Genomic DNA, 17914 nt, shown 5'->3' on the forward strand with positions numbered 1-17914 from the left:
AAAAAAAATTATAGCAGGAACATATAACTTAATTTACAGAGTTAATATATTAGAACTAAACCAGAGACGATCCACTGGTTTATTATTAATGATTACACAGCTAATATTACACATGAAGTTCTCTATATTCCAGTGTACCAAATTATAACAAAATGATAAGGAAAGAACAGAAGAAGTAAAACCAAAGAAATGAAACCTTAAGGACATAATAATACATTTGACAGCAATGCCAATATAATTCCCTAATACACAGCTTTAAGATGTAAATTTAGCTGCTTCATTATTTGAGGAAGGATCATGAATGATTTTGATTTATTTATTTGGTCGAATTTGAGCGATTTAGAATCATCATATGCCTCCATGCTTGCTCTACAGAAATCTGTCAAACCAGTCACTAGCTTCTTTGACCATGGCTGGTGTCATCTGGTGTCCTATTCCAGGTTCTGCTATGAGCTGAAAGTACATACACCATTAGATATCAATGTGTATTGTTCGAATGAGCTAAAGAGAGGGAGACATCATCTTTGATAACTTATTTTACTCGTGACATAAAAGTGCCATCTCAATGTATTTCTTGAGATAAAATTGAGTCAATGAGGTAGGTTTTTAATATTATTTGAGTAGCTAAGGGAAGAACCACAGGAAGTACAACCTTCCTTGGGGAATAAAAATAATAATACTTCGTATTAGTTAGTTGATACATCAGATATGGAAAATTTTATTGAACAATTTTATTTGCTTCCAAGAATCATGCATAAGAAACCATGCCAATATTATTATCATGATTTTATTATACCTTGAAATAATTACTGTGATGATAAGCTTTATATGCCATCTCTGCTCTCGATACAGGTATGTCTAGACCAGCAAGGGGGCATCGAGGATCATCAGCACCTGTATATTTGATAAGAGATTCAGTCCAATGTAATATCAAAACAAATTAGGTTAGAAAATACTTGGTTTTGGCCACCTCAAAGAGAATTTGAAATGTCAAAAGTATGAAGACGAAGACCTGAGTTGCTGACTAAAGGAAGACAAGACATTAGGATCCTTAATGACAAGAAGCTTGGCATGCAATGACTTGACTACTTGAGCATGTTGTATATATACACAATGCAAGATAGTTATATCATGCAGAAGAGTGTAAAAAATCTTCTGGACTCAAATAGTTAAAAAGAACAAACTGATCTCAGACTGCCAGAAGATGCAAGAAAGATATTTTTTGGGGTAAATTAACTCATAAACCCTTAAAATGTCAAAATTTGTCACGTGTACTGAGCAACCACTAGTATGAAATACCATACTCATAATTGTACATTGTTAATTAATTGAATACTAATTTTACTTAAATGAGCAAATAATGAGATTTCATAGTAAGTGAACTGTAGGCAGATTGTTTAAGCTGTAACTATTAGAAAACTAAGTTCACAGTTACTAATAATCTGCTGTAGTTATGCGTTTCCCCTGCAAAATAATACTGTCAACCGTAAAAAGGTATCAAAGTCCTTTTAACTCATCAATCAAATTTTGCAGAGTTGGACTTATTTTCTTAATTGAAAAGCTTAAGCTAGGACAAAATTAACATTTGATATATATGGCTCCCAGAAATCACGGCACTTTACTTAATAAACATGTAATAGATGATACCACCAGACGTCCAGGCATATCAAGAGGGTTAGGCAATGCCTTCATGTCAGATGATGGATCAACAATAGATAGCTATTAATTATTTAAATTGTTACATAACTCATCCATGCTTTAAGAAAAGGTTGCACAAGAAATGATCTTGCTCTAATTTACTAGTGGTAAACATGTTTGTATTAGCCTACATAAAGACAGTATTTGTCAGTAGTAAAGCTGCTCTTATAAAATGCAATAGGGAAACAATAACAGATAATTTATCTTACAAAACATGAATAAAAACTGCTAATCCAAATCTGATCATCATGAAATTTAGCACTGGGAGCTTTACTGTCAATTCAAAGTGTTAACATGTCTTAATTTAAAAAGTCATACCATTTAAAATTATCAAGGGACGAGGAGCTATTGCCGGGATTGTGTAAGGTGCATCAAACTTTGAAGCCAGACCAGGAGCAATCCTATCCCAAACCTGGTTTAAACAGGTGCACAGTATGGGTTAACAACAGTGCTATACATTTACCAAATCATAAAATGCAGAAGTATGTATACGTTTGTTATGTGTTTCAGTTAGGACCCTTATAAGGACAAGGGACATACAGATAATGACAACATCAATCACATGCAACAAGTAGATGAATAAAATCAGTAAATGACCTTCTCTACGACTTCTTTATCTATAGCACTCTTGCCCAAATCAACACGGGCTTCTGCAAATGCAAAGTTTGAAAAAAATTAGATCAAGTTATTATCCCAGGTATAGTTATTGTGAAATGTTGCTTTGTTTCTTTCACTGCTCACCTTCAAAAACGGACTTGATACTGTCTACACGAGCCTGCCATTTGTCATTGTCTATGGCCCACCGAAACCCCTACAAACACCATTTGGTTAATCAGATTTTAAAATCAGAACTAATAACAAGTAGCTTTCACTAACTGCGCCTACCTGAACTCCTATGACAGGTGCAACCACAGCATAGCGTGTGTCAGCAAAGGCAGCAAACCACGCATGCATTCCTGAATAGCATGATGAACTGTGAGTTACATTAAATTCAAAGAGAATATCGTAGTTCAGATAAGGTGAACTACTCTAACAAACCTCCAAGTGACTCGCCAGTGATTCCAATCCTTGCATGATCAATATCATTCCTATGATAAGTAAGATAATCAGCCAGCTTTATCAGATCCCATACCTGCAGTGTATCTACACTCTTAAACTTGGAACATACTCAGATATTTTTCCTTTTCATATCAACCCTCTTCCTCCCAAAAGACAAAAACTCAAAGAAAAAATAGTAGGTAATTGCAGCTCATAGTTACAACAAAATACCAATATTTTAGCTTCCTATGTCAAAAACCTTAATGTGTGTTGTTAGTTGTTTCTTTCTTCTACAAGATGAGAAGTCTAATATAGGACCTCATTGTCCTCTTTTCTTTAAGGAAAAGATAGGAAGAGAATACTTTACCGTATCAAATATAAATGGCATAGTGTCACCGTTTTTCCATGATGATACAAGTGCCTGCAGTTCATTAACCAAATAACATGCTTATAAATTAGCTAAGTCTTTTCTAATCAAAAGGTTAAAAAAAGCCTTGAGCACAATAGAAAGACCAACTAAAGATGCATGGTACAGAATATACTTCACTATAGGTCGTTGGACTATTAGCACGTTCACCATGATAACGGGAATCAATGGCAACAGCAACATAGCCACGTGAGGCGTAAGCCTGGAACATATGAGAACAGTTATAAGGTCTGCAATAAAAAATGCAAGATTAATTAAAGCAAAATCCACCAGTTAATATCAGTAGCCACCTCAAGCAAAGGTCGAACCCATTCTTTGCACTTATTCGTGCTGTGCAGGATAACAACAGCTGGTCTCTTTGGCAAACAGCTAATTCGTCTCATGCTCAGAATCAAAACAGGCAAAAGTCCTTGCGGAGAGTTCTATGCAAGATCATAAAACATTAAGTCAGTCCAAATGTGTAACAAAACTGGCAGACTGCCAATCAATGGATGCCCCAGGAACTGCCAAAGTGAACAGCTATTACAACACAGATGAAGTTTGTCAACACAGCAATCTCACCTTATCTCAATAAAGAGATGAAGGATTTTCAATCAAATTATAGCAAAGACAATCTGATCAGATTAAGCATATCCCGGCAATGAATCTACAACTCTACAAGGCAACTTAAAACTCAGGTGCGTAAGACCATATGTTACTCCCCTCCATCCCAATATACTCTTTACATTTTCCTTAGAATACTTAACATTATCATATATTTTAATCTCTCTTCCTACTGCCAAATTTGTTTGAAATTTAGATGCAACAAGGGCTCCTCCATACCCAGTGGGCACTAAATATACCACTTGGAAGGAGGAGTGTATGAGACTTGAACCCATGACCTACTTGTCACGTTGGTTCTTGATACCATGTCAAAGGACTAATTCAACCAAAAGCTTAAATTGATTTATGATGTCCTGGATTGGTTATAATACTCTAGCACTAAAAATATGCAGTGAATGTGTTTGGCATTGTGCTTAGAGTCAATACCTCAGTGTGCAAGTATATATTTTCTTCAACAAGTAGATCCTTAAGATTATCGATATCTGCCTTAGGACAAGAATTCATAGCCTGGCAGGAATACGAGGAAAGTAAGTAATAGCTAATAGGAATGTACAAGACAAAGCCAAAGAAGAAACGCAAATATAAATAATTTCTAAGTTGAAGGGGAGATGAAAATGAGTAATAACCTCCTGGAGACTTGGTGGTGGTGGTGACGGACTCCCTTGATACATTGGATCCGTTACAGGCTCTGCAGGTTCCACTCTCAAAGGAACTACAAGAGATGGGTAAACACAAATCAATCTTGCAGCCAAAGTACATATTTTGTCCAGATTAGATTGCATATTGTACGATCCCAAGTCATCACAAGTAAATATCAATGTGGGCCTAGGCTCCACCCGGGTCATCAACAACAGAGAGAGTCTACTTAACAAAGCCAAAGGAGATTCCACCTTAAACCATATGGTAATGAAGGGGATAACCCTTTAGCCGTATATAGTGATTAACTGTAATACTCTCTCTTCTTTTATATATGTGGGACACTTTCATGCGTTGTTTTGGATAGAGTAATACAAAAGCTTCAACAGTTAACATACATAATTTGACTAAAACAACCTTTTTAATAATTGTTTACCCTAACCCTCTCTTCCTAACCAATTTATTTGGGAAAACTATAGAAAATCATGCATATATTGAACCTCTCTTATGAATTGACAGCTCTTTCCTGACTACTATATATTCTAGTCCGCAGCAACAACAATACAACAAAAACTTTATTATCTAAAATGATCAATCTTACAAATATGTAGGATGATCACACATCCAATATCCAATATCAGAAATTTAAAAAAAAAAATACAAAAACAAAACAATACAAGGACTAAATATAACGAGTTGATAAGATTAAGGCAGTAAAAGTAGTAAAATCCAAAGCTTTGTACTGAAAAGGTGGTAAATATTATCAAAAAAAAAAAAATTTAAAAAATCCTTAATTTTATTAAATTTTTAAGTTAATCATCTTATTTTATAAGCTTTTCAAATGAATAAGTTAATCAAGTTAATTTTATAAGTTAATCATCTTATTTTCAAATGAATTTAAAAACTCACAACAAATACGAAGTAATAACATTACTGTTTAACTATTCATATGTATGAAATTGATCAATATCGAAAATTATCATAGACTTCCTCATAGTAGTATCAATCTTGAACAACAAAACACTCAAATTTCTACTTCTCACCAATCACCTACATTGTCACCAAGCATACATCTAATTCATTCCTCATCAAAATCAAAATTTTAATCATCAAAGTCAACTACTACAACATTTCATAATTAAAAAATCAGATTAAAAAAAAAAAAATTCGCAACCTCAAATTCCCAAAATCAGAACAATTAGACATGAAATAATGAAAAAGATACCTTCAGTTCGTCGGCTGCGAAGAAGATGATAGAATTCGGCGCGTAAAGTGGCAGGATTAGCAGCAGTTTCTTCCATTTTCTTCGTTGACTGAAATCGAGAGGTGATAAGTCGGTATTTATGGGAGGAATTTGGAGAAGAAGAGTGGTAGGAGAGAAACGAGAATATTGGCGGGTGAGTTGGCACGTTTTTACAGCACGTTTGGCGTAGATGTAGCTGAGGGAGAACTCGCACATGTGACAATGGAGAATTGGAGATAGATAGCACGACATTTATAGGATAGGAATACATTTTTTATATTTTTCTTAACAAGTCAACAAAATATTCATTGTTGGTTTATTTTATTACACCTGTATTTTTTTATGGATTTTTTTTTTTTTTTTTTTTTTTACCATTTATTTAATCTAATTTTTCTGATTTGTCTTGGTTTGGTTTTGTCTAATTTGACTTTTTTTCATTTGTAGACTACTCTGTAATACATACGGAGTACTACATAAGATAATATAGGTATCAAATAGGATGTTAGTAAATTCGAATTTTTCAAATATGAATTTTTCATAATTTAAAAATAATGAAATTGAAAATAAAGTTATTTTACCATAAAAATAAGTCCGATTTTTTTTTGAAATAATTATATACCAACTTAAATAAGTTGCTTAAATAAGTTGGTTAAAGATTTCTTCAAAAAAGAAAAAAAAGTTGGTTGAACATAATCTTAGTCTTTGTTGAGTTAAAAAAGAAAAGATAGTATGGTCAATTGCTTTTAAATTGCTAGAGTCGGTTATTTTTTTTATTTTATTTTTTATTATTCGGTATGGAAATTGCAATAAATTCTTATAAAATCTGTGCAAATTCATATTAAACCTTATGGTCAACCAGTCAGCATAAAAAAACTTATAGTCAGCATAAACAAATGTTGGTAAACCAGCGTACTAATGCATTTCTTAATAGATTCAATCTTAGTCTATTTCTTAAAATAACAGATAAGAATATAAGATGCAGCAAAGGCTAATTGGCCATGTGCATGAAGGCCATGGACTAATTACACAAAAATTTGCTTTGTGCAATTTTGTACTTTGTAATTAAGTGAGCACATCATCCCATATAAAACTACTCGTACGATTAATATATATAATCGTTTCACCTTTTACAAAATTTTCTTAAGCTACGTACTTATAGTAATTAAGAACTCCGTAGAACATGAAAGTACGGAAGTAATGTTACTGAACATATGTTACCAAATCTATCATAACTTCATATCACATCGTGATATAACATATAAGTGGGATCAGTGGAACTGATTTTTATTATCAATAATCAACAGTTATTAACAGAAGACACTCTTAAGTCTCAAGTTCTGAACTAACCGTCAGTTGCTTAGCCATCGATCTGGAAAACATTGTGGAAGTCTGGACTCTATATATGCCATTTCAGCCTAGAAGTATTATACAGTTTTCTCCGTCTTGGGTTTTAACATGCCATTTTCGATAGGAAGTCCCATATGCTGCGCAAAAGTATTGGTGGCAAAAGCATTGGTGGAACCAAAAGCTACTCCGCCTGTTCTTGTAGCTGGTGTATGGTTAGCCATTGAAGCAAATGGCATTACAATGCCATTACTGAGATGCCCGTTATTGAAAGCATCAGTCTTTAAGGATGGTCCTTGACTATCTGCATCATTTCTCACTTGGGAAGAACACATTGTTTCTGCATATCAAAAAAAGCAGGTCTGAGGAAAAAAAGTTCTCGAACTAGCTAATAAGAAATGCATGTATTATTCTAAAACAAGATAAACATCTCATTTCACATTTTACACATGTTTCAACAAACTGAAACAAAACCTAGCATATCTGTTATAGACTGAAAACTAGTCAAATTCACGGAAACTCAGTAAAAATGAGACAGATTACCTTTAATGCTACCACAAGTTATTAGTCGGTTGAGAAAATCACGGAAGTTAGTCAACACCGCCCTCTCTTGTTTCACAAAACAATCTGTGACCTTTGGCTCGTGGGATGTCTCAGGAGCTGTGTTTTGGTTATCGACAGTTGGTCCTCTTGCACTCTCTTCCATCAGTACAGTTTCCTGTTCATAGCACATCAATGCCATTGTTCCAGGAGATGCTGGCCTTCCATTAAGTGCATCACTTTCATCCAACCCAGAACTCTCTGAACGAATCCTGACAGCTTGCTCATCAGTTGAATGGTTCTGCAGAGCTCCTTTTTCCATTTTATACTCTTTCTGATCATTCACCTTCTCTTTTGTTTCAAAACTGCCATGAGTCCTGGATTCATCCTTTTCTTGATCATCTATATTGCGGTTTTTATCTGCATTTGTTTAAGATGCAACATATGATAGATTAGTGAAAGAAAAGAAAGAATAACTGGTGCTACAAAATCTTGTGACTACGCCAAAACAGTTCAATTCTATGAAGCAAATTCGAATTACACTTTCAATCGTAGATGCTAAGAGACTACTGTAAGTCTGCAGCTAATAGGATTTAAGTTACCATTTTTGACTAATAGATTGTAACCAAAGAGCATGACCTGGAGTGAAAGAGGATAAGTGCTTTGAGATCCCAGCAAAGATTTTCGAATCTCCATTTGTCTTTGTCTCTTTGATTACCAAAATATAAATCAGCTCTAACTTACTATATTAGTTAGCAGAATTCTTATAGCACAGCAGTAGATTGCAAAGAGCACATAATTAACATTTCTCTTAGCGGCTTAGCGCTAATACATCAAAAGATGAGTACGACAGCCTGCACAGTTGCTTATTATCTAAATCTTCAGCCCAAATATTATTCCTTTCATCTGCAAAACAAACGGCTATTTGCCTCTCGATCAGTGTTTGAAAAGGCGCGCCTAGGCACTGAGGCGCAAGGCGTTAGAGAGCATGCGCTTTTTATGGTCTAGGCAAGGCGACTTCAATGAGGCGCACAGAGGCGAGCCTAGGCGCAGCCTGAGGCTCACCAAGAGTTTTTTTTTCAGAATTTTTTTATTGCCCACTGAGGCGCGCCTTAGGCACAAGGCACTCTGAAACGCCTTGATGCGCCTTTAGCCTTTTTATACATAGCTCTCGATCAGACAAGGAAATTATGAAAGAGTCTTCCCATCTTAAGAATTTCACCAAATCTTACGACATTACTGTATGAAGTCTAATAAACCACCTTTTTTAAAACAAATTCAAGTAACAAATAACCCAACGAAAATCTTCCAGTATTTTAGGGTCGGTCCAAACAGGTTGGTAATACTTTTAATTGCCCGCAATGAAAAAAATAAAATAAAAAACATATTCAGAGTCTAGAAGCAATACAATCTCCATATCAACATTCAATTGCATTGCTTTTCAAATAACGATACCAAAATCGTAATTCATGTTTTTACATGAAATTTTAGTGATGCTAACATGCAATGTCAAATGTACTAATAAACAATAATTGTGCTTGAGATATACCTACAAAAGTCTTTGCTACCTCCGTTGAAACTATCACCAAAAGAGAACAAATTTCTTTCACGTTCTGCGATTGAATGACACCAGCTAGTGGAGACCTAAAGACACACAAAAGCATAAATGAGCAACCAGTAGTTCTTCAAATAGAAAGCTGGAAATTGCACAGTGACAATAACGGGATGCTGCTGCAACAGCACACAGCATCAGGAATACCTATATGTAATTTTTGAAGCAGCTTGGGAACTGGTCCCACGAGTAGCAGGTGATTCGGATGGAAGAGTTGGAGGGGTAGATTTCACATGATTTCCCTGAAAGAAAGAGGAGAAATTACATGTTAATCACAAAAACAGGTTATATATCTAAAAGAAAAGAATCCTGATGCCTAATATGTGGTTGAAGTGCATGTAAAATGCATCTGTTTAGGTCAAAAAAATTATGCTTAGACATACTAATGTTGAGACAGTCAATCTTATGCATAAAAACAAACTTCTGATTGTATTAACTAAACTAATGAGTCATATAGAGAACACAAGCAAAAGTATGGCAATTGATCCCTCAATTAAATATGTATTATTTTCCCGGTACATTACAAAACTAGCAGGTAAAATTTTAAAATTAGTAGACCAACTTATTAGCATGGTGACAATGGCAAGGATACCTGCATATGTGCATTACGATAAAAAGGCTGATTATTATACATGCCAATGAAGTGTTCCTGACTTCTCCTCTTTCTTGATCCTGGAGAGTTGCCATAGCCAGATGGCCCAGAGGACCCAATTGCACCATTGATTGCTGCATTTGCTGCTTGATATATCATGGTATTGTAATTGCTACCATGGAAGAGAGCTCTTCTCTCTTCACTTCCCTCAAAATTCTTGCAATCAACGCATTTACAATTGTCGGAACAAAGAATATTTGCTTGGAAGCACTCACAGTACTTCTTCAGGCACCCTGATTTTTTACAATTGCACCCCTTATTATGTTTTCCCACCAGTTGTGCTGGCCCTGTTTCTGGCTGCATTCCAATAGGAAACTTAAGTAATAAGTTATCTTTCAATATGTCAATATAAAATAACAAAAGGAAAAAACCAATAGTTAGATTCAGTATATCACAAATAATTTAAAATTGAGACTGCCTTGCTAATAAGCAAATTATTGTAACCACTAATTCATGATAGCACACCTGAGCAGCAGATACGAAAATGTTGCATAAAATCCAATCAACGAAACCACAAGGATTTCAAATTTACCAGACCAATTTTAGGACTAATTCCAGTAGATGTTCATACGATTATATATCCACAACAACATTTATACACCTAATATCCATCAAAACCTCACTCGAGAAAATTCTTATTATCCCCCTTGAGACACAGAAAACACAATACAACCAGAATAAATTAATCCAACAATAATTCTTTGACTTTGCCTCAGAGAGCACACCTTATTCATTCGGGATCCATGTGGACTACTTGCAATCTTAGGTCTGAATGCATTAGGATTGCGCTCCAGGGTTGCTCCGATTGCTTCTTGCCTTGCAGGCTCATGATCCACATTATTGTGACAATTTATGCAGTTGCATCCATCACAATAAATCCCAGAGGCAAAGCATTCACAGTACCTGAACACATATTTTAGTATGTGATAGACATTCATAATTCTACAAAAATATACATGCTAAACCCACAAGGCCACCCAGCAGGTATCATTATATAACATCAAAATACTGTAAGTTATACAGTCTATGAAAGAATAGACATGATTTATACACTTTACCTAATTTTATCTTGGCAGTAGGCAGTGAACATAGACCATACAAAGAGACTACCTCACACCTTTCTTGTAAGGTGTATCTACAAGATATCAATCTCAAAAAAGCCAGACATCATAGGTGATTAATAGAGTTACAGCTATTTCCTAAAATCTGCGTCTTCTGGTAGAGTACCCGGTACTCACCTAAGACTAAGAGAGACATCGCTCATTTTTGCTAGACCCTAAATGCAATTGTTTGATTGTTTCTCAAGATATCCCATTGTTTACCGAGCTCAAACAAGTACAAGAGACATGCTAGAATTGCTAGGTCCCTAGTAGGCATTTTCAATAAGGTACCCCAAAATCTCTGGCCCTCTTGTTCTTGACTGGACTACTTGCAAACTTTTGTCATTTATGCACCCGTAAAGCATAAGCCGATGCTGCTTGCATAGAGCCCTGCCAGACACATAACTACTGCCAGACAGGGGCTTCCCTCGCTCTTGCTTGGGAGCATACCATGTCTCTCTGCCAACAGTCAACCCGTAGATGCCACTTAGCCACCAACTTATAGGAAAAATCTTGTTAGGATAACTCTGCTAAGGGGATCACGCTCATCAATATAGGAAAATGCTTGGGACACTTAAATTGAAGACTTAATAGCTTCACACCCAACCCTCAATGTATAATCATCCATACCACGAACTCAACATTACAATTCATATTCAACTAATTCATGTTGGCCAAGCACCTTGAGAGTTAAGTATCCATTTAATTACCTTGAGCTTAAAAGATTAAATCCAAGACAACACATTTACTGAGGTCAAAATGGTAACAGTCTCACATTGCAAAATTTTCCTACTCTAACCTTTTATTCGGGGATGTAAACTCTATAAATTCGTTATAAGGAAAAAAGTGTACACCTCTCCACCTTGCATGATTGCATGCATGTAGCTGTCAATAATGTAAATAATGTGAGCTTCCTACCAAGGGTTGTGAAAAGTGATAGGCGTTATGGTGCCTATAGTGAGATAGAACTCATGGAGACCAATTCAACTTCCATGCTAACTCCAATATATAAAGATTCTTTATCTTCAAATAAAGGGTCCCCCAAACTTACCCAATCACTTAAAAGAGCCCAACAGAACTGCATGAACTAGCCATCAGGTATCAAAGAGCAATGCACAAAAAGGCCCCAGCCACACCAAAGCGATAAGGATACCGCTACCATAGAACGCCTCGATGCACCCATTATCGAAGTGAGGCACACATAATATAAAAATAATATAATTTAATAAAACAAAACACTCTGGCAGAGGCACACTTGATAAAAAGTAGAAAGAAACGTTTTGAGCCTCACCAAAATAGCCTTGCCAACACCGAAAAAGATATGTAGGCCTGGTCACCTAGCACCTCACTTTCTAGGCATATGCCTTTTTACTATGTTACTCGGACTCTTCATTTTACCTCAAGTACCCGTGTCGGACCCTCGACCCTCAGACATGGGTATGACAAATGGACACTTCATTTTAGTTGAAAATCATAGAATTTTTTCACAAAATAACCGAGTCGGACACTTGGACACATACTCGTGTCGGACATGGGTACCCGAGTCCGAGTAACATAGCCTTTTTATAAATTGTCAAAGACAATCCTCAGAATGATGTTACAATGCGCACTCAACTTGTAATTTCACATATATTTCTTGGCATAGGCCTTCATATCATGCCAATTAACAAGTAGACAGCAACATCAAAACATACACATGGTTAACCCAATTAGCATGAAGATATTGTTTCAAATTGCTTCATTAACACAACGCGTCCTCAAAGTGGTCTTAAAATAAGCATAGGTTCTTACATTGTGTGGGAAACAAAAAACATAACACAAATTGCAACGCCTAACCTCTTCATATGTTTCTTGCTCAGAGCATGTGAGCAATTTAGGACCATTCTTTGATAGCTGCCATCTTCTTGCTTACAATACAGCCATCATTCATAATTTTATAAGATGATCGATTGGCCACTTAGCAACCAAACTCCTTCATGTGAAGAACAAAAAGCCCATAGAGCTTTGAGTGAAAGGCATCAAAACTTCTACACAAACCTTTCACAACACAAGGCCTCTCCAATACTCATTATCCACACAGCCACACTGACAAAGTAGATCCATGCTGCAATTGTGTTTCAAATGTACACTTTCCATATTGCACCTCTGTGACAAATTCTATGTCTAGATCCCTTTCATTATTACCTTTACAGAAGTTTTATTTTCCTCCCAGAATTAACCTCAATCATTAAAAAATCAGAATTACCTTGCACAAACTAGTCAATATCCAAGTATTCTGTCCATCTAGATACCAATTTCTTTGGCCTATTGGCCGGTCACTATAATGTTAAATGTCGTAGTTGCAGTCTCTCTGAGCCAGTTGACAAGACTTTGATTTCGCAGAATACCTTGATAAGACCATTAATGCAAGTATGACTTCTGAGATTTTCATCCTTTTACTATTCAACAACTCAACTACTTGAGGTCTCCCTCATTCTCAAATAACTCTACATGAGCAACCTTTTTTAAAGGGTTGGACTAGCACACCCTCATAAGGAGAGATGAAAGGTAAATCTCTTTTTGGAAGAGACCCAACTATATAAGCCTACATGAGTGTCAATTTGCAATTGTGGGTGCTTATGTTCTTGCGGCAATTTACACCATTCTCTTGAAACCTATGGGCATGCCTATGCTGGCCTCATCCATTGTAAACTCAGGATCAACCTTCAACAAGGATTTTTTCAAAAGGAAGCACAAAGAAATAAGCGTGCGCAAGCACAAACCACAATATTAAAATCATGACAGTCGCACGACATGTCAAAGTGTAGGCCTGGACACCTCAAGGAAACATGATATAGATGGGCAGCATGGAGCGTCACAGCTAATATACTAATGCAAAAATGGAGCATAAATGACCTCGATTTACTTATAAGAATAAGAAACAAAAAGGAGGAGAACAAGAACTACCAGGACTTAATCATTCACTCCAATGACATTCATATTTTATACACAGGTTCCAAATTAGACTTATCCAAGGAATAACTATTCATTTTTGAAACACTAGATTTTATAAGAGAAAATATAACACCGATCAAAATAGATAGCAAAGGCATGTCAAACGGAAGCAATTTAAAAAACAATAATTAAAAATTTCAGCCTCATTTAGAGGGCCCCAGCCTGTATGAACAGCACAGTACCACACTACCACCAGCACCTGTTGCTAAAGTACAATTTAAAATGAAGCACATGTCAAAGGTCTGCGAAAAGAGAGTTTGAAGCATGAAGTGTAATCTACATGGAAATATAGCAGCCTACTCAGCAAAATAGGGGTAATTAGTATCAGAATATTAGCAATAGAAAATGAAACTTCCCTCTAACATCAAGCTAGTACATGTGAATTCCAAGGTTCATAAATGGCAAGAAACATCATTAAGTTTGGTAAGAGATTGGGTCTACTGATCAATACTTACAATTTTAAACACCTAGAATTCTTGCAATTGCATTGCTTTTGCTTCTTTGGAGTGCCATCTTTGACTTCAGGGACAGTAGCTTGTGGTTGAGGACTCTGTAACTCTGGCTTGCTAACAGAGAAGTGGAGAAGACAAATGAGTGAACAGAAGCAAGCAAGAAAGCTGACTTGAGAGCCACATAATTTAAAAAAAATTACACAGTTTGTCATTCTACTCTTATCAATTACACACTCGAATGCATACTGAACAAAAATATAATTTTACTCATTTGATTTGTTAATATTCCAAAACTACAAATGTAATGATCAGAAATATGAAAATTAGGACTTACCCAAGAGATATACATTAAATTCATTTCTACACCTAAATGCTCACTTTTCTTTCAACAAAATTAACAAACCAATTCAAATAATCATAATTCAGAATGATTAAAAAAATCATGCACTAGATAATGCTTGTAGCATTTAAATGATCAACACCTTACTTCTTAGTATTTTAGTAAGATGCTAAGATTGCACACGAATCAATAGTCTTTAACAGCTCATGAACGAGTTCAGTGACTTCAGCCAAAATTCAAACAACTGAAGTACTGAACTCAAATCGCTGAAGTATTGAACACAAACAGACTTCTGAAGCTTATATAATACGGAGTAATGAGCCAAGCTTGACTGCTTGAGCACCGTGTTCTGCGTATTGATGGAGTTTCATGGTCTAAAAATACAAGTAATGTACTAATGTGTGATGTGTTCCTAAAGAACCTAAAAATCATTCACTTAAATCAAACAATCAAGCTCGAAGCCTTGAACAACATACTCGAAGCTGGACTCGACGCCTCGACCTCAAATTAAATTAGAAGAACAAACATACACACACTAATAGTCTAAAACTTCGTCTCGACTTAGCTCATTTACACCTTTGCTTCTAAACGCATCAAAATTTATGATCAACAACATTTATTATCACCAATTCCAAATCTCAAACACTGAATTAATCGCAAAAACAAACAACTCCCGTGCAATAACAACCAATCAATTTCCAAATTAAGAAACATACTCCATACAGTTAATACACAGCATATAAAACCTAATCCAACAAACTACCAAAAAAATTCAAAAATTCAAATATTTCTCCAGAAAATAAACTCAAATTAATGCAATTTAAACCACAACACAAATTCAATAACTCAAGTAACTGAAACTTACACTATCGCCGCCAATGCCGGCGGTCTAGGTGCAGGATTTACAGCTCGTTGAACAACCTGAACCGGCGATTGCTGAACCGGAATCTGTCGAACCGGCGATTTCTGAACCGGAGGAAGTAAATTCGGCGTAAAATTCAATTGCCGAGCTAACTTCTTCGGCGCAAACTCCGATGGTGATGAAGACGGTGTTGCCGCCGTTACCGCCGCCATTTCTCCTCTCTCCATACCAAATTACCTCCAAATTTCTCAATTTCTAAGCCAATTTCTTCAAATTAATCCGATTTCAAACCAAAAAATTCACAGATTTTGCTCTTTCAAATTCAGCAATTCCAGAAAACCTGAAAGTTGAAACCACAAAAATTGGAAAGTGTCGGAATAAAAAAAACTCCGGCAAAATCAGCGTTTTCCGACGCTATATATCACCGGAGAAGACGGAAAAAGTTGTTAAACGGCGTCGTTTTGATGCCGGTGATGAGAGAGATTGAGGAGAGAGAAAGTGAGTTTCTAAGTGGGCATGGCATTTCCTCCCTCTCAGAGTGTTATACATCCCTGACCTTTTGAATTTCAATTTCGGTGATTTTGGACGGTTAGATCATCACTTTTAAGATCCAACGGTGTAGCTTGAAAGAATTAGATCTACGGCTGTAAATTAAGAAGAATTTTGGAAGGATAATTTACAGCCGTTGGATTTGAAAAAAAGGCAGAATTTTTTTCCGGGAAAATGACGTCATGATGGTGTATTTTTTATAATTTTGAAAATTTAAAAGGATATTTAATTAAAGAAAAATCATATAAATTTGGCGCTAAATATGCTTGAGTTATAGTACACGTGGAGGGTGTTGATTAGAGAGAACAGAATAAATCTTTTGGAAAAGATGATAATTATTCTTCTTTTTTTTTTTTAGGAAAAATACAAGTAATTTGAATTTTCAAATGGGGGAAACGACGTCGTATTGATGATGCATGATTTTGGGGTGTGATTTTTTTGACTCGTGGGAGTTATAAGTTGTGGGGTCGAAATATTTTGTCGTTGACTGAAAAAAGCCAAATGTTTGCTGAAACAGGGTAATAATGAGTTTTGTGGGCTTGGTTCATTCAATCATATAGTCATATTAACCATTATTTATTACTACTATTTTATTCATCTTTTGGGTGTGATTATCCAAATCGGGTTAGATCAGCTATCGATTTGGATGGTTTCTGGTCAATTAACTTCAATCATATTACGAGTACTTGATTTAAAATTTTAGGTTTAGGTCAGCCTAATGAGTTAAAGAGGGTTTGTAATTCTTAAAGCTTTAACTAAATCTAGAATTAAGATTAACTTGCTCATATCTATTAGGCTTAATTTTAATTAAAATGAGATTAGGAGGGGAAAATTTACTCCAAAGGAAAGGTTAAATAATTTGCCAAAAAAAAGTCAAAATAGATCTAGTCAAATATTGAATTGTCAATGGACTATCTCAACCAAAAGTTTAAGATGATTGTTGAGAACCAGGCCAGGGATATGTTTTTTAGTTTTTATACTCTATAATGAATTGGCATAATAATTGTTATCTAGGTCAGGTACTTACCAATTAGTATTATGTGCACCATGGTGCATCTAGAAATAGGTGCACCACGATTATACTTTTAAACATGTAGTAAAAAAAATTGAACATTCTACAAAAAATGAACATTTAGTAATAAGAATATAAACACGTCACAAAAATTAACATAACCATGCAATTTTTATGTTCATATTTTATCAAGAAATGTTCATTTTGTATACATTAAATGTTCAGTTTCTATTACAAAACTATTGAATTATAACGTGTCAGTTCAAAATTTGTCTGACTCGTAATAATTCAAAATTTGCGATTGTTCAGAATTTTTTACTAAATGTTCAAAATTTGTTATTGTTCATATTTTTTTACTAAAATTTCAAAATCATAGGCGTGGTGCATTGCAATTGTTCAGATTTTTTTAATAAATGTTCCAAATTTTTGACGTTCAGATTTTTTAACGAAATGTTCAAAATTCTTGATTGTTCGGATTTCTTTTACTAAATGTTCAAAAGTATAGGCATGATGCATTGCAATTGTTCAAAAATTTTAACTAAATGTTCAAAATTTGCGATGTTCAGATGTTTTTACTACATGTTCAAAATTTGCAATTGTTCAGATTTTTTTACTAATTGTTCAAAAGTATAGGCGTGGTGCACCTAGAAGTAGGTGCACCATGGTGCATCTTAAAATTTGCCGGTACTTACAATCCCTAAAGAGAGACATGACCATACGAGCATGAAAGTGGCAGTCAAAACCCACCCAAATTGGATTGGGCTAGTCTTTATAATAACACAAATATGTATAGTAAAATATTTCTTCGGTTC

General features: G+C 35.2%; 2 protein-coding genes across 2 annotated transcripts; both read right to left on the bottom strand.

Annotated features, from left to right (window-relative positions):
- Positions 1-8: 8 nt before the first annotated feature.
- On the bottom strand, positions 9-5944 carry LOC145594609 (uncharacterized). Its single transcript, XM_081650930.1, has 13 exons — positions 5628-5944; positions 4393-4478; positions 4193-4273; positions 3454-3585; positions 3279-3365; positions 3104-3157; positions 2737-2830; positions 2584-2654; positions 2440-2509; positions 2296-2348; positions 2017-2110; positions 797-894; positions 9-453 (listed from the first exon to the last, which is right to left on the bottom strand). Exons 1-13 carry the CDS (start codon positions 5914-5916, stop codon positions 370-372), a joined length of 1293 nt encoding a protein of 430 aa, XP_081507056.1. The 5' UTR covers positions 5917-5944; the 3' UTR covers positions 9-369.
- Positions 5945-6640: 696 nt separating this feature from the next.
- LOC145594591 (protein tesmin/TSO1-like CXC 5) lies at positions 6641-16085 on the bottom strand. The gene is made up of 8 exons (XM_081650912.1): positions 15545-16085; positions 14343-14453; positions 10519-10696; positions 9734-10090; positions 9289-9383; positions 9079-9173; positions 7533-7949; positions 6641-7329 (listed from the first exon to the last, which is right to left on the bottom strand). The coding sequence occupies exons 1-8, from the start codon at positions 15766-15768 to the stop codon at positions 7070-7072; spliced, it is 1737 nt and encodes a 578-aa protein (XP_081507038.1). The 5' UTR covers positions 15769-16085; the 3' UTR covers positions 6641-7069.
- Positions 16086-17914: the final 1829 nt, after the last annotated feature.

This window comes from Chenopodium album, chromosome 19 (assembly GCF_948465745.1).
Source record: "Chenopodium album chromosome 19, dcCheAlbu1.1, whole genome shotgun sequence".
Lineage (NCBI taxonomy): Eukaryota > Viridiplantae > Streptophyta > Magnoliopsida > Caryophyllales > Amaranthaceae > Chenopodium > Chenopodium album.

Bases quoted from the DNA above. Each gene is read 5' to 3' on its own strand.
- LOC145594609 (XM_081650930.1), bottom strand. From the start codon at position 5,916: ATGTATTCCTATCCTATAAATGTCGTGCTATCTATCTCCAATTCTCCA. The intron at 4,274-4,392 runs GTTATTACTCAT...TATTCCTGCCAG, and splicing joins CACCACCAAGTCTCCAGGAG to GCTATGAATTCTTGTCCTAA. The intron at 2,111-2,295 runs GTCATTTACTGA...TGTTTAAACCAG, and splicing joins ATAAAGAAGTCGTAGAGAAG to GTTTGGGATAGGATTGCTCC.
- LOC145594591 (XM_081650912.1), bottom strand. From the start codon at position 15,768: ATGGAGAGAGGAGAAATGGCGGCGGTAACGGCGGCAACACCGTCTTCA. The intron at 14,454-15,544 runs GTAAGTTTCAGT...CTTCTCTGTTAG, and splicing joins CCGGCATTGGCGGCGATAGT to CAAGCCAGAGTTACAGAGTC. The intron at 9,174-9,288 runs GTATTCCTGATG...GTGTGTCTTTAG, and splicing joins GCTTCAAAAATTACATATAG to GTCTCCACTAGCTGGTGTCA.